The 14,951-nt window shown below is 43.5% G+C and overlaps 1 protein-coding gene across 3 annotated transcripts; it reads left to right on the forward strand.

The window, feature by feature from the left end:
• Positions 1 to 390: 390 nt before the first annotated feature.
• SLC71A1 (solute carrier family 71 member 1) lies at positions 391 to 14,447 on the forward strand. 3 transcript variants are annotated; one of them, XM_088170054.1, is made up of 12 exons: positions 391 to 582; positions 5,806 to 5,901; positions 6,977 to 7,039; positions 7,603 to 7,730; positions 8,778 to 8,892; positions 10,017 to 10,235; positions 10,529 to 10,642; positions 11,111 to 11,182; positions 11,465 to 11,577; positions 11,742 to 11,839; positions 12,392 to 12,528; positions 13,086 to 14,447. In XM_088170054.1, exons 1-12 carry the CDS (start codon positions 496 to 498, stop codon positions 13,323 to 13,325), a joined length of 1,482 nt encoding a protein of 493 aa, XP_088026180.1. In that variant the 5' UTR covers positions 391 to 495; the 3' UTR covers positions 13,326 to 14,447. The 3 variants fall into 3 exon arrangements, with proteins under 3 accessions (XP_088026180.1, XP_014740455.1, XP_088026179.1); XM_014884969.2 differs by having other exon boundaries at positions 397 to 582; positions 12,392 to 12,555; positions 13,119 to 14,447; XM_088170053.1 differs by lacking the exon at positions 391 to 582 and adding an exon at positions 1,369 to 1,566 and having other exon boundaries at positions 12,392 to 12,555; positions 13,119 to 14,447.
• Positions 14,448 to 14,951: the final 504 nt, after the last annotated feature.

Raw genomic sequence — 14,951 nt, forward strand, 5'->3', positions numbered from 1 at the left:
TGTTTGCGTACTCTGGCTCTAGAAATGTCAGGTATATCACGTACGAACTGGCTTCCTTTGCTCCTTTTTCCCGGGCGCCTCAGCAGCTCGGGGAGTGATGAAGCGGGGCCGGGTGATGCTTGGGGGGCCGGATGAGAACCTGCGGCTGCCGCGGGCCAGCGCTCTGTGCTTTAGCCCGTGGTGTTGTCAGAGTGCGGGGGGCCGGCAGCAGCGGCGGCGCCTCCCGCCCGCCTTCCCAAAGGCGCCGCTCTCCCTGCGCAGCCCCGCACATCCCGGCGCGGGCAGGCCGGGGGAGCGCCCCGCACACGTGAGCGGCGCGCGGCCAATGGTGTGATCGCGTGATGCGCAGCGCTGGCTGCGCGCACGGTGGGGCTGCGCAAGATGGCGGCGGGCGCGTGAGGGGTGGCGGCGGCCGCGCCGGTGGGACGGAGGGAGCCGAGGCCCGAAGGGAGCCGGGAGGGGCCGCTGGTGCCGCCCCCGGGGTGCGATGGTAAAATGACCCAGGCGGGGAAGAAGAAGAAGCGCGCCGTGAACCGCAGCATCATGCTGGCCAAGAAGATCATTATTAAGGACGGCGGGACGGTGAGGCCAGGGGCGCAGGGCGGCCCGGGGGACAGCTGGCGGCGGTGGCGGGGGGGCCCGGGCTCCGCAGCATTGCGGGAGCCGGCCCCGGGCGGGTAGGGCCCGGTCCGGCGGGGGTCGGTGGGCCCGCGGGCCTCGGGCGGCCGCGCCCGTGTCGGTCGCGGTGCCCTCACGGCCGCTGCAGCCTCGATGGCCGCGCTCGGCAGCCCGGGCAGTGTCCGCGGGTCCGAGGAACACCTGTGAGCTGTCAGGCTCTTTGCTCCGCCCGTGAACGCAGCTTGTTCCTCGTGTGGGCCGGGTTTTGGGTCGCGGGAGCGAGTGCGGCCTCAGGGCTGGGCCTGGGGCAAGGCGGGTCGTTAGGGCCGCCCGAGGTGAGCGCAGCGTGTCCGAGCCTGCCCTCGCCGAGCGCGGCTCCCGTGAGCGCGGGCAGCGCGGGGCCGGGGCCGTGCGGGCAGGGCCGCGGGGCAGGGGCCGCTTCCCCGCCGTGGCCGTGCTCAGAACAGATCGGGCCTGCGATCGGGACAGACACCGGCGCCCGAGCAGTTCCGCAAAAGGCGCCTGGAAGAAAGGTTTTGCAGTTCTTCTCACTGTTTTGCTTCCTCGTAAATACATAAATTTGAAAAAGAAAGGAAGTTGTTAAGTGTTTTGGCTGCTGGAGCTTGGAGTTGGTTTGGGTGGTTTTTTTGGTTGTTTTTTTTTTAATAATTATGATTGCCATTACTTCCAATATATCATTGCCTCTGGATTTTTATTTTTTTTTTTACTGTGTAACGCTGTGTAGCTTCGATGTGTCCTGTTCTAAATACAGTGCCATTATTTCAAATCAAGAGACGTCTTGACAGACTAAATTGCTGACAGCCCTTCAGTTTGTCTTTTTGGAACAATAATGGAGAAGAGAGAGGTATCAGATCACTGTACTTGTTCATCGAAGTGGCCAACTGGCTGGATTACTGAAGTGTTAGAAAGGAAAACCTAGGAATTCTGGTAATAGTCTTTGGTGTTTACCAGGATGTGTCCTGTTGTATGTAAAGATAGAAATACGTGAGATTACCTTATACAAATGTTAAATGCAATTATTTTAGATTGAGCAGTACAAGCCGAGTAAATGTTGTTATTCAGGGGACGTGCTGCTTCCTTATTTCTCTCTGGATTATCATTGATTAAGATACAGTGTGTTTCCAAGCATCCCTAACCCCTCAACTGTAACTTCCTTTTGCCAAGAGAGAAGAGAATATGTTGCAATAAACCACATTCAGTGATACTTGTAGTACATCATTCAGTGCCTCCCACCAGCTTCAAAAGCTGAGTGCAAACTCCTGTGAGTACTGTATTAATTTAATTTTTGGAAAACATGGAAAAATGAGCTGTAAACGTTAGATAAAGGTATGTAGATTGCTTTTAGGCAACAAAAACTTCCACTTGTGATACTTTCTGCCTTCAAATAAATGTTTGGGAATTTATTTGTTTTAAATACATATTTTTAAGTTATGAAGTCTGATATAAGAGTGTTCTTTATACCAACAGCAAAAACTTAATGCGTGGAATTTTTTTAAATATTTGCTCTAATATTAAGTTGGCCTTCAGTGTTTAGTGTTCTCAGCTGCTTCATTCGTCACCCAGCTTGGTGACATATGGGAAACAGGTACCTGAAAATGGCCCCCGTGTCTTCAATGTCTTCCACTAGCAAACCAGTAATTAATCAAGCATCTTTGTGCACACTTTACAGCACTTTCCAGCCTGATTGGTTTATTTTGGAACTGTTTGACATCAGAGAAAATCGTGTGAGCCAGAAAGAATGTACAGATGGTTAATGGGGCAGCGGCACAGGCAGAAAGAGTTTTTGATTAGAAACCAAGAAAAAAAAAAAAGACCACCTCAAGCAAAAAGGAAAATCCACCCATTGTTTCTGCAAAGCCTCTCCTCCCACTGCAGTTTCTGCTGGGTCTCCTTGACAAGGCAGTGGGCGGTGCAGGAGTTTGGGTTGATACATGGTGGTATTTTTGTGTTTTTCTATTTGCAGCTTTAGTGGCAGTATGACAGAAAAAATATGTAATGGTGTGTTGTACTCAAGTGTGTGTTATGAGATTTCACTAAAGGAGAGGCAGTAACACTAGCGAAGTGGTTTCATGGAATCACACGTGGTTTGGGTTGGAAGAGACCTTAAAGGTCATCTATTTCCAACCCCCCTGCCATGGGCAGGGACATCTTCCATAGACTAGGTTGCTCACAATCCCATCTAGCCTTCCGGGGTGGGGCAGCCACAACTTCTGTTTCAACACTTTTTTTTCCACCAACTATTTTGATTTTTCCTTCCTTTGTGTATTCATCTTATGTACAATGATGAATTTTTGAAGCAGTCATGAAATGAATTAGAGATCAGGACTTTGGTGCTTTTTCCTTTCCAGCAGAGGAGCAGCAGCTGTGGTTTTACACACGATGCCTTTGTTGCTTTGATGGTTGTTCTGTTGTTGTCAGGTGTTTGTTCTTAGGCTTGCCTGGCATGTACACTTTTTATCACTGGCATGATTGGCAGTACAAAGTGTTTGATTGAAGGCATCTTCTCTATAACCAGAGGAAAAGGCATCCTTGGAGCCCTGTTTGTGGCACAGGTTTAGCCAGGCACAAATATACTCTGCTCTGGCTGCTGGTAACAGAGGAGGGTTGCTGTTACTCTGATGGGACCATCCCAGTTCCAGCTTGTTCACACGAGGGCTCTGTATGTTTGCTCTCCGGGTCTAGGGCCTTCTCATTCAGTTGCACTTAGGCCATTGCATTATGCTGTGTTAGCTGTTAGGAAAGCACAGGGGCAGGTTTGTAGGGTGCAGCAGGGCTGGACACCCAGCACCTGCACTGCACCTGTGAAACCTCATGGCCTGAATGCTTGTAAGGTGTCTTAGTACACTGCAGTGTAACTGCTTATCCTTCCCTTGCTCTTTCCCCTCAGAAGCATCCTTGCTACTTGATGGTTGCCACCATCTTTAAAAATGGCTATAGATAGAAGTGATGATCTAAATGTGACTAAATTACTTCTTTTTTCTATAGATAAGAACAAATAATGGTACTTGTGATAAGTGAGCACTAGAAACAAGAAAGCAGGGAAGTTGCACCGTAGTGACCTAAATGTCACTTCTGTTTGTTTTTGTCAGCACGTTGGAAAGCTCTGTTGGTGACATGGCAGAGGGCAGCAATGACCCAACTGAGGCCTCAAAGTCAGCAGCAGTTTCCATTTCCCGACAGCCGCTGCTGCTCTGCTGTTTCACTTTGTGCGGGTGTGGCCTTTGAGCTCACTGTGTTTGCTGTGAATGGAGGTGCTATTGACCCCCATGCTGGGAGGGGTGGGATGGTTTGTGACACCTCCCTCACTGTCTGTCAGACCTCGGGGGGTCATGAGTCAGTGACAGGAATCTGGGGGCTATCAGAATGAACCTGATTTTAGGAGACTGAGTCAAACAGCTAACATTAATACTTGCAGTTTGTGCAGAGCTGCATGAATTTTTTAACCCAAAGCTAAAATAAGGATTGTGGGTGGAAAGGGAAAGGAATTGTGAGGAGAGGATAATTATAGCCACTCTCTGTACCTACAAAGACTTAATTTACATCCTTGGGAGAGTAGGCTGAAAAAATAGCAGAAATATCAGTATGGTATATCTGTATTTACTGAAGAGGGCTTGGGAAAAAAAAAATCACAGTGCAGAGGTACTTTTGTAATTCACCTTTTACAGACTGATATGGTTATGTTTGAAAATTATGATCTTTTCTAGCAATAGGAGTGAAGAGGCAGTGAGGTTTTCTGTATTTATTTCCTACATTTGTTCAGTAAGTCTTTTTTTTCTATGTTAGAAGTATTGGAATCTGAAAAGAAAAGCTAGGTATCACTTGCATAAACCTCCTAATAAAAGAAAGACTCCAGTATTACTTAACTGCAACTTAAATTGTGTTGTATTTGAGGCTGGAAGGCCCCTCCAACATCACTAATCCAACCACCCCAGTCTCTTACCCCAGACAGGGTCAGCTGGAGCAGTTTGCTCAAGGCTGTGTGTAGTGGGGTTTGGAGGATGTCAACTCCACACTTCACTGAGTAGAATCCTTTTTCAGGAAGGGTTGCTTTTTTGAGGTTCAAGTACCATTTCTTGTAATTCAGTTCGTGCCTCCAGTCCTGTCACTGACACCTCTGAGAAGAGTCTGGCCCTTGTATTTACTCTTCCATCAGCTACTTACTTACACACATTGATAAAATCCCAGGGAGCCTTCTTGGGAAGCAGCTGAGGTCCTTAGCCTCTGTGTGTGCTCAGTGTAAATGCCAGGTCTGATCACATCAGGGCCACTCTGTAAGTAACTCACCTTTGCACAAAACTGTTGAAGTAGATGTTAAGGCAGCACTTCTAAATTGAAAGAATGCATGTGAGATTTCTGAGGAGTTATTCATACTGCTTTCATATGAGAATAATTAGTGAACCCTATCCTTAATTTGCAAATGTTGAACTGTGGCATGTTGTTTGACAGCATTTACAGAGTCTACGAGATGAGCAGGTTTTCCCACCCATGTTCTTTTTGTTCTCTTCAAAAGCTACTTCTGATTCTGCCAAATCACTGAAGAATTTCAAGTTCTTTTGTCAAATCTTTTATCTGCATCTCTTCCTGCATTAGAAGCACACTGTAACTGATAGGTCTGCACTCAGTATTTGGGAAGTGATCAGTGCTGTTCTTGAGATTTGCTTCTGGTGTTCATTTTTTTAGTTTTATAGCTATGTTTTGTATGGAGCAGTGGTGCCTTCTAGTAACAGAAGAGCTGTTGGATAGACCGGGTAATGACACTTAGGGATAGCTGAGTGTGAGCACTGCTGTATTTTGAAACCATGGAAACTTGGTTCCATGTGGCTTTGTGTAGACTTAAGCACTTTTCTCAAGGAAAACAAACTAGTTTTGTGAAGAAGGCTCTGTTTTCCCTGTAGCATCCTTGTTTTCCAGATTGGCAGTGTAAGTGGTTTATTTTTTGAGATGGCAGTGAAGGATTCTGCAGAGTAAGAATAGGACACTTCAGGACATTGGCATCTAAGGGTTAAAAAAAGGAGTTTCATTCTATACCTATTAGTTGGGTAACTATTCCCAAGTTTTGAGTCTTGTTTCATTATTAATCGTTCTGTTTATAGTGTTCAGATGCATTTGTCATTACTCTGACTGATGATACGATGTTTTAATCACCTGTCTTTTCTCCTGTTTCAGCCTCAAGGAATAGGTTCACCCAGTGTCTACCACGCTGTTATCGTGATCTTCTTGGAGTTTTTTGCTTGGGGACTCCTGACAGCTCCCACACTAGGGGTAGGTGATCCTCAGGAGCTTTTTCTCACTGTATGGAGGTGGGACAATGACTGAAAAGGCATCTTCTGAATTACATGAAATGAAAATTACGTATCACTGAGCTGCTCTGTGGTGCAAGTGAAAAGTTCTGTATTTTTAGATGGTATCAGAAATTTCATTTATTTCATTACAGCAGTGTAATGGTATAGCACTGCTGTTTACATGCAAGTCTGCTAACACTCAAGCTTACATGTAAATAGTTTGATTGAAACCAGTAAGGTAGTAATGAAATTATCTTTCCTTTCAAGATGCCATAAAACATTGGCATATTATAAATATAAGGACAAAAATACACTTGAAATGTTGTAACATTATGCAAGCATGTGTGTGGGTAGGGATGTCTTTGCTGAGCTGACTGTGTTTTAAGCAGAAGCTTCAGAACACAGACCCTGTTACACTAGTCAAAGCATCCCTGTGATTAGGGAAACAGTCATACCAGTGTGTTTGTATCAAGGTAGTTTCTCATGTAGTTGGTCGCTTTTAATTTGGATTTAATTTGTGAGTGATACATGATGACAAATTAAAAGGAGTGAAGGCTTAAAAATCTCCCAAGCCAACTCCACTTTAAAAGCAGTGTAGGTGCTGCTCTGAAAGCTGATGTTACCCATCAGCAGTCTCGGGTATGAGCTGCACATCGTCACTAAATGGAATCCCTCTCATCTAAACACAAATCAGACCGAGACAGCTGCATTTCTGGGTTCTGCTCACCAAACTGAGAGACATTTCAGCATGGTGATATCTCTCCTCTCTCCCAGTCCCCAACAGATGACACAGTAGCACTTGGAGCATCTGGTCAGAGATAATTTTCTGAGTTCTCTATGGTTTATTTATATTTCAGGCACTGAAATCTCAAAATGCCTTCCATACAAATTAAAGATGAGTCACATTATTTGTGGTTTGTCGGTTTTTTTTCTATTTCTTCCTCTGTATTCTATGAAAATAAAAAACCTGCTATGCATCATAGAACTTGGATGTATCATAAGCAATATTTGTAGTTCATATTGTGTAAGTGACTGTATTTGTATTTCCTTTCCAGGTTTTGCATGAAACCTTCCCAAAACATACATTTCTAATGAATGGTCTAATTCAAGGAGTAAAGGTAAGTTAAAAGAAGTTAATCACAAGTATAATTTAAAGTGAATGATGGGAGGAATATAGAAACAACTGTCAACTGAGAGAAACAGTCAAGAGTTTTTTCAATATGGCTTTCACAGTATGAATAAAATGGGAATAAATTACTGCTGAAAGTGCAAATGTGCATCTTTTTGCGTTTAGTGAGATATTGCTTGTCTGTATATACTGTTTGGGTTCAGCAAATAAAGGTAGTTGCTTAATCCCAAATAATGCATATGGTGCTAAAAGTGGGTAATTTTTCACTTGGAGTTTGTTGCTCTAGTAGACTATAAAACACAGTTCATGAAACTGCCTATATGAGTGGATCATCTGCATTTTGAATTTTATGCAGCTCTGAGATAACATAGCTCAAGTTTTATGTAGCCAGACATGGGATAGAAGGTGCTTGGCCACATTGCCTTTGGTGCATTGCACTGCAGCCATTGGCTTGAATGAAACCAGAGCCTGGGCTACTCTCAGACTGTGTTGTGGCCAGCTATCACGAGTCTGACCTCTTAGTTCTGACTTCAAATGTTTTGTTTCACTTAGGGCTTGTTGTCATTCCTCAGTGCCCCACTCATAGGTGCCCTGTCTGATGTGTGGGGACGAAAGTCCTTCTTGCTGCTAACAGTATTTTTCACCTGTGCACCAATACCACTAATGAAGATCAGCCCATGGTTAGTAAATTGTTTTTCAAGGTTGCTCTCTAATGCTTATGTGTTGATATTGTTGATAGAATGCTGTTCGTGCTCCATGGAAGGTTGAGGCTTTTGTATTATTTCTGTGCAAAGCTGGGGGAACAGTCAACCTGGAGCAGCTGCCATGGGGCCAAAGGCCTTGGTCAGAAGTTCAGTAGCTGCTGATTTTGATCTGTGTGCTGTAAGCCCTATTTCCAGCACATCTGCCAAAGCTGGAGAACACTGTCCAGTGAGATGTGCAGGTCTGGATTGTGGCCACAGTTCTCCCTCAGATACCAGCCAGCAACACTGAAACCAAAACCTTACCTAATGTGGGTGCATGAGGTAACCGCTCGTAACCTACAGTGTTGCAACGCTTTTACACTTTAATTTCTCAAATTCTAAAATCCAGCGGCTTTCCTGCTGTGTGCCCCTTACTGACCTGTTAACTGGCTGGAACACTGCCCAGGTAGGGCAGGAGTCAGAGCCCTGGGCTTGCTCCCAACCCGTGCTGTTCCTGAGGGTGGTGCAGCAGTGGCACAGCCTGCACTGACACAGACCAGTGCCAGCTGCTCAGGCAGCTCCATCAGCCTTTCCTGTTTCCTCTCTGGGCACACAGGCTGCTCATCCCTCTTCAGAAGGAGCTTGTTTTCAAAGTGTACATTAAGGTTTCAAGTGGCAAGTGCTAGTGTCTATAGTATAAAGGTATGGCTAATGTCTTTCAATGACCAGGTTCGCAAAATACTGAAGTTCCTAATTTGCTTTGGGTCATAGACCAGTTAAGTTTATTAGCTGAATACCTCGTTTCTGAGTAGTTCTTAATCACAGCAGCTTTTTGTATTTGTTACAAAATCATGCTGCTTGTACTTGGTTGCACATAGGAATTACACAATTCTATCGAGACGCAGTCACATTGGCTTTATCCAAGATTATGTCAATAAATTGTCACAATAAGTTAGACAAGGTGATTTACTGTTTAACTGCACTTGGATTGAATAGACTTTTTGTTTCTATTTAGCTGTTCTAATTTTTTTATTGTGTTCTTAGGTGGTACTTTGCTGTAATCTCCGTGTCTGGAGTTTTTGCAGTGACGTTTTCTGTAGTTTTTGCATATGTAGCAGACATAACCCAAGAACACGAGAGGAGCATGGCCTATGGTTTGGTATGTATTGTTTGGGCTCTTTTCTTCTGATATTTAGTACTAAGTCCTTCCATTTGTAATGCTTTTCAAAGCTATGTGTTTGTTCCTTCTGTGTTGAGTTGATTTTAATTTGGAGTCAGGTTTTTCTGTTTAATTGTTCCTGTCATCCAGTTTTGTATCTCTTGAATATTCTGCTTCTAAATGAAACAAAACATGGCCATGTTAAAAGCTGTCCTGCTTGTCTGGCTGCTTTCAGTCTTAATGATGTAATTTGAGGAGCTTTAGTTATTCCTGCATTGTTGCCCACACTGCTACTACTCTGTCATCTTTTCAGAAATCTCACCTTTTCTTCTGGAACTGCCACTGTGTGTGTGATACTTGACTGCCTCTGCCAGAGCGTCTCCAGTCACTCTGCTGAGCTGCAGTTCAGAACAAATGTAGCTGTTACTTGTCTGTTTGAAGTTCTTACAGCTCACCTCTGTTTCTCTTTATCTCCCTATAACCTGTCGGTTAGGAGACAGGAGCTCCCAGGAGCCTTGACAGCCTCATGTTATTATGGATTAGCAGAATTATTTGTTGTGTTTAAGTTACAGAATCAGTTACTATTCAGCATGAAGAGCTGAAAGCAATGGATATAGAACTAAATAGTTTCTTTGTGCCTGTACACACCAGGGATTGAGATATGTTGGGAAAGTTCTTTCAGTTTTTAAGTTAATATCTTTCACAAGGCCAGCTGATTAACTGACAACTACTGTTGGATTAACCAGCATATTACATTTAATATACTCTTTATACATATGTTTTCTTTTTTTAACAGACATGGCCTATTTCACTAATATGAAGATTAAATACAGCTCATTGCTTCCCAGAGGTGTCAGCAGAATCTACAGTTAATTAAACCTATGTCAGTACATGCAAGAGTGCTGTGAGCCTCACATTGCTGTCCAGTTATCAGAAAAAGAAAATTTTTCTTGAAAAACCGTGATTGTCTAAAATACACAGCTGCTACCATATAGGCATAGGAAAAATGTTACTTTTAATCACTATGTGATTATAATGGTTAGGCATCTGAAAAGGAGGAAATGTGGGTACTAACACTGCTGACTAGCCTCACTGAAAATCTTACCAGCTGTTATTTATTTCAGGTTTCAGCAACTTTTGCAGCAAGTTTAGTCACCAGCCCTGCTATTGGTGCCTACCTTGGCCGAGCGTACGGTGACAGCCTGGTGGTGGTGCTGGCTACAGCAATAGCCTTGCTGGACATTTGCTTTATCCTTGTTGCTGTACCGGAATCGCTGCCAGAGAAGATGAGGCCAGCGTCCTGGGGAGCACCCATCTCGTGGGAACAGGCTGACCCCTTTGCAGTAAGCCACTTAAATGGGGAATATTTTATTATTTGTAGATACTGAGCTTTGGATGCAGGGAAGAGATTGAATTTACAATAGTTCAGGCTTGAAAAACAAAGCCTTCAATTTCTTCAAGCTTGACTTTGCTTCACTGGTGATACTTTTGCCAACAATCTTGCTAACCGTACAGAGAATGCTTTGGTGGTGCTGTGTAAACAACTTCATTAATTGTCAGGCTTTTAAGAGCCCAGCTAGGGGTGCTTTTTGGAAATGAAGGTAGAATGTCTTATAATTATTTTTTCTTGCCGTAGTCCCTGAAGAAAGTCGGCCAGGACTCCATTGTGCTGCTAATCTGCATAACAGTCTTTCTTTCCTACCTCCCAGAGGCAGGCCAATATTCCAGCTTCTTCCTATACCTCAGACAGGTAGTGTGACATTTTGCTATGAATTTGAACAAAAGTAAATTTACAGGATTTAAGAAAGATTTCAGTATTACTGAACTAATATAGAAAATACAGATAACTCATGTAATTTAGAAGCTCCCAGCAACTGATTTAAGTCCCCTTGTTGTTCTGTTTTCCACTTTTTAGACAAAAAAAAAAAGAGAGGGAAGTGATGAGTTATAACTCAGTCTCTTGTATTTTGTAATTATTTGCATTATTCTTGGACTACAAGGTTCAGTATGTTAAACTGGTGTTATTTTTTTGAGGGAACAATTTAACTGTTTTTTATTTATGCCCTTTTATTTTCATTTACTTGTTTGATGTAATGGAAAAAAGATGAGGAGCTGAATAATACTGGTCTCTTCTGCATTGTGTGTTCCCTCACTGGGGTTGGTCACAGCTTGACACATGGTTTATGGTTAATAATCAAATTGCCTTTTTTTAATATAGATAATGGGATTTTCATCTGAAAGTGTTGCAGCATTTATAGCAGTCCTTGGGATTCTTTCCATTATTGCACAGGTGAGTTATTGCTCTGTGTGTGTCATTGATTTGGCAAGCTGAAAATAAGGAAGCACAATGGAGAACACTGTGGCTCCATAAATGTAACTCGGCTTTTCTGTGTCTGTTTTTTTCTAAATCTCTAAAATTTGGTTAAGATTCTGATTTAGATGAAAACACTTGACAAGAAGTGTTTGATTCATTACGGGAAAACTGAATCCTTTGTGCATCAAAGAAGGTGTGATGGTTTGGTTAGAATAAGGTGTTATTTTTCTGACATTTTATTTTTGCCTTCTCTGTTAGACAATAGTGTTGAGTTTACTGATGCGGTCCATTGGAAACAAGAACACCATCCTGCTGGGCCTGGGCTTCCAAATCCTGCAGCTGGCCTGGTACGGCTTTGGCTCAGAGCCATGGTAGGCACATTTCACTTTGCTCTGGCTGATGCAGGGTTGGTCTGCATTTGATCCCTCCTCCAAAGGGTGGGAGTGCAGGGCGCCCAGTGCTGCGTGCCTGCGCTCCCAGGGCAGCGCTGCAGCCCCAGAGCAGTGACTGCAGTGTTTGTTTTGCTGTCGTGCAGGATGATGTGGGCAGCCGGCGCCGTGGCCGCCATGTCCAGCATCACTTTCCCCGCTGTCAGCGCCCTGGTCTCACGAACTGCTGATGCCGACCAGCAGGGTAGGTTTGCTTCTGGCTCTTGGACTTCTAGCTGAGGAATACTGTGCAGACAGATACACTGGGGTCTGGGCTTAGTGCTCGTCAGCCAGGCTGAGTCTTGGCAGGGCAGCTCAGGTCCCTGAGTTTAGGGCACCACATTAAATGCAGGTTGCTTGGAAGTTGCACTGTGTGTACCACATACTTCTGCAGAGGGAAAACTCAACGAGGCCCTGCAGTAGCAAAACATTCCACAGTGTCAATGCATTGTTCCTGACTGTTGCACACAGCGTCCCTCTCCTGTGTGAGACAATGACAGGAGGGATAGTGTCCTTATCCTGGCCTCTTAACTAGCTCAGTGCGGCAGGCACTGCCCTCTGCTAGAGGCAGATGGAAAAACTACTCGAATATCTGATAATGACAGGTCCTTGGTGCTCCTTGTTTACTGCTACCCATAGTGCAACACCATTTAGAGCTTTCCTGCTTACATCAGTTTGAAGTCAATAGTCATTAGAAATGATTAATTATCCATGTATAACTATAGATAGATAAGAACATTTATTTTACTTTTCCCAGGTGTTGTTCAAGGGATGATTACAGGAATTCGAGGACTGTGCAATGGTTTGGGACCAGCGCTGTATGGTTTTATATTCTATATATTTCATGTTGAATTGAATGAACTGCCCATGTCTGAATCATCGTCAGGAGGTAGTGTGGTTGCACAGTACCACTTACAACAGGTACGTTTCTTTTGTACTTACTGCTTCTAAAGGAAGACGTTAGGAAGGAGTCCTGTGCTCCTCAGTTCTCCAGTTTGATGCTGTGGTCCATTGGGTTATGCTGACTGTAAATGGAGGGTGTAGAAAAACGTTTGAGTCCCTCTAGGGGATGGTTGTTTAACTGATCTATTTAATTACATGCACTAGTTTAGTTTAATTTTCAAATAGTACAGCTGACAGTCATAGACAACTGTGACCCTTGTGAGGATAATACTTTGAGGGAAGGATGGATAGATAGCAACGGTGAATGTTTTTGTTTTGTTGTCCTTTCACCAAACTTTTTTTCTTTTTAATTAATTTTTTGGGGAAACTCAGCAGGAAGAACTTGCACTAGAAAAGGAAGTTGGTGAGCATGTGCTCCCTTGTCCTAAATCTTAGGATGTAATGTTCCTTCTTCAAAGCCTGCACTGTATTCACTGGTGTGTCAGGCAACAGCTCTTTGCCTCTTGAAAGTGGGTAATTAGCAATTGTAGGCTGTTAATGTGTGTCAGAAAGGCTCGTTAACACTTTTTTGTTGTTTTCAGAATTCCATCATTCCTGGACCCCCGTTCTTATTTGGAGCGTGCTCTGTGCTGTTGGCACTACTTGTTGCCTTGTTTATTCCTGAACACACAAACCTAAATGTAAGATCCAGTAACTGGAAGAAACACTGTGGCAGCCACGGCCATCCCCACAGCCCACAAGCTCCTGGTGAAGCTAAAGAACCATTACTGCAAGATACAAATGTATGACAAAAATCCAGGAGGACCGTTTGGACTCTTCTTTCATCAGCAGTTTGGGATACACATTCCAACTCCATCAAAGTGTAATTTCTTAAGGTAATCTTAAGAAGCATCTTTCTGCATGAAATCTGTAGGAATTGAAACAGGAACTTTCTCCAAAGATGTTGCCATTGAACTAAAAACTTATTTGCTTTTATAAACAAACTGTTACATACTTGTCTCTTGCCATGAAATACTGTTACTGCTAAACTTTACATTCTAGTTCAGAGACAAACAATAGAGTCAAGGCATGAGCATGTGTCCTTCTGTTTCCTTACGGTGGTGAGCTTTAATTCTAGTCATGCTACGTCTCAATGAGACAGACTGGCATCCATGTAGACCCATTCGTTTTAATGTTGTAAAATCTTGGGTCAGCTGATTCAAAGCCTTAATGTAAATGTACTTAAGTAGGGAGGTGAATTGGTATCATTTCTTTTAAAAGTCACATGGCAGGTTTTTTTTTAAGTTTGTACTAATATAAAAATCACATGAGCACGCTTGCTGAACAGTAAAAGTTATTTTTATGTAAGTGCATTTACTCTTTCTATTTTTGAAGAAACAGTTGTATCAAACACTTGTTGAAATACGAGTTGGGCCTACAGATTTTAATACTGGCTCTAAACCTCTGCTTTCCTCTGTACCGTTTATTAAACCACTCTTATTTCTGATGTTTGCGTAATCATAAAGGACCTCAAAACTTGAATACACAGACTGAACTCTATAAGCTGATAGCCTTGAATCTGTCCATGTGCTATATAGTGGCCTTTGAGGACTGTCACAAGAACCCTTTTGCATTACAGAGCTAAAGTTTTAGTCCTAAATTTTCAGGACCCTTAGTACAGAAGAGAGCTTTATACAATTACTGATGTGAATTTCTCTAAAAGTGTATATTTTTGTGTCCAGTTGTATTATTTAAGTGTTCCTTTGTATAAATTTGTGTATAAAGTATTGTATAGGTTTAAAATGTTTTCATCTTGTGGTTATTGCTTAATGCTTTTTTACCTTTGAACATTCACCATGGTTGACCAAGAGCAGGAAAAAATGTAAATATACTGTTAATAAAGTTGAATATTTTAATGAATTTTTAAATAATTGTGAATGGCTCTTCAAACCTTAAGTAAAGTTCAATAGTGCATGTGTGTTATACTTCAGCAGGTGGAAGAAGTCACCTGGAGTAATGATCCAGCCTGGCACTTTATGTATTAGCTACAGTAGCCCTGAGCACAGGGGAAGGTCCCTGCTGTCCTGCAGCTGCTCCTTGGATCCTGGTGCTCCAGGGGAACAGGACAGCCAGGGCTCCAGGCTCCAAGGAACCATTCAGCTGCACACGGTGAGCCTGGCCAGGGCTGCCCAGGCCCACAGCACGTGTGGTTCACTTGATTGCCACCCTGCTGTGCCAGCAGCTCCTCGGCACTGACACCTGAGGACAGCTGGAGAGAGGAGCTCTGCGGGGCTGGGCCTGGGGAACAATGAGCAACAAAGGAAACTGCAGAAGTAAATAAAACAGAGCTGTTCTGGTGCTTACCTCAGCTGGGGATTTCTGTACAGTGGAGATGTTGTTGCTTAGTACTCCAGAAACACTTAACTAATCAGAGC

This window comes from Sturnus vulgaris, chromosome 9, assembly GCF_052056855.1.
Source record: "Sturnus vulgaris isolate bStuVul1 chromosome 9, bStuVul1.hap1, whole genome shotgun sequence".
NCBI lineage: Eukaryota > Metazoa > Chordata > Aves > Passeriformes > Sturnidae > Sturnus > Sturnus vulgaris.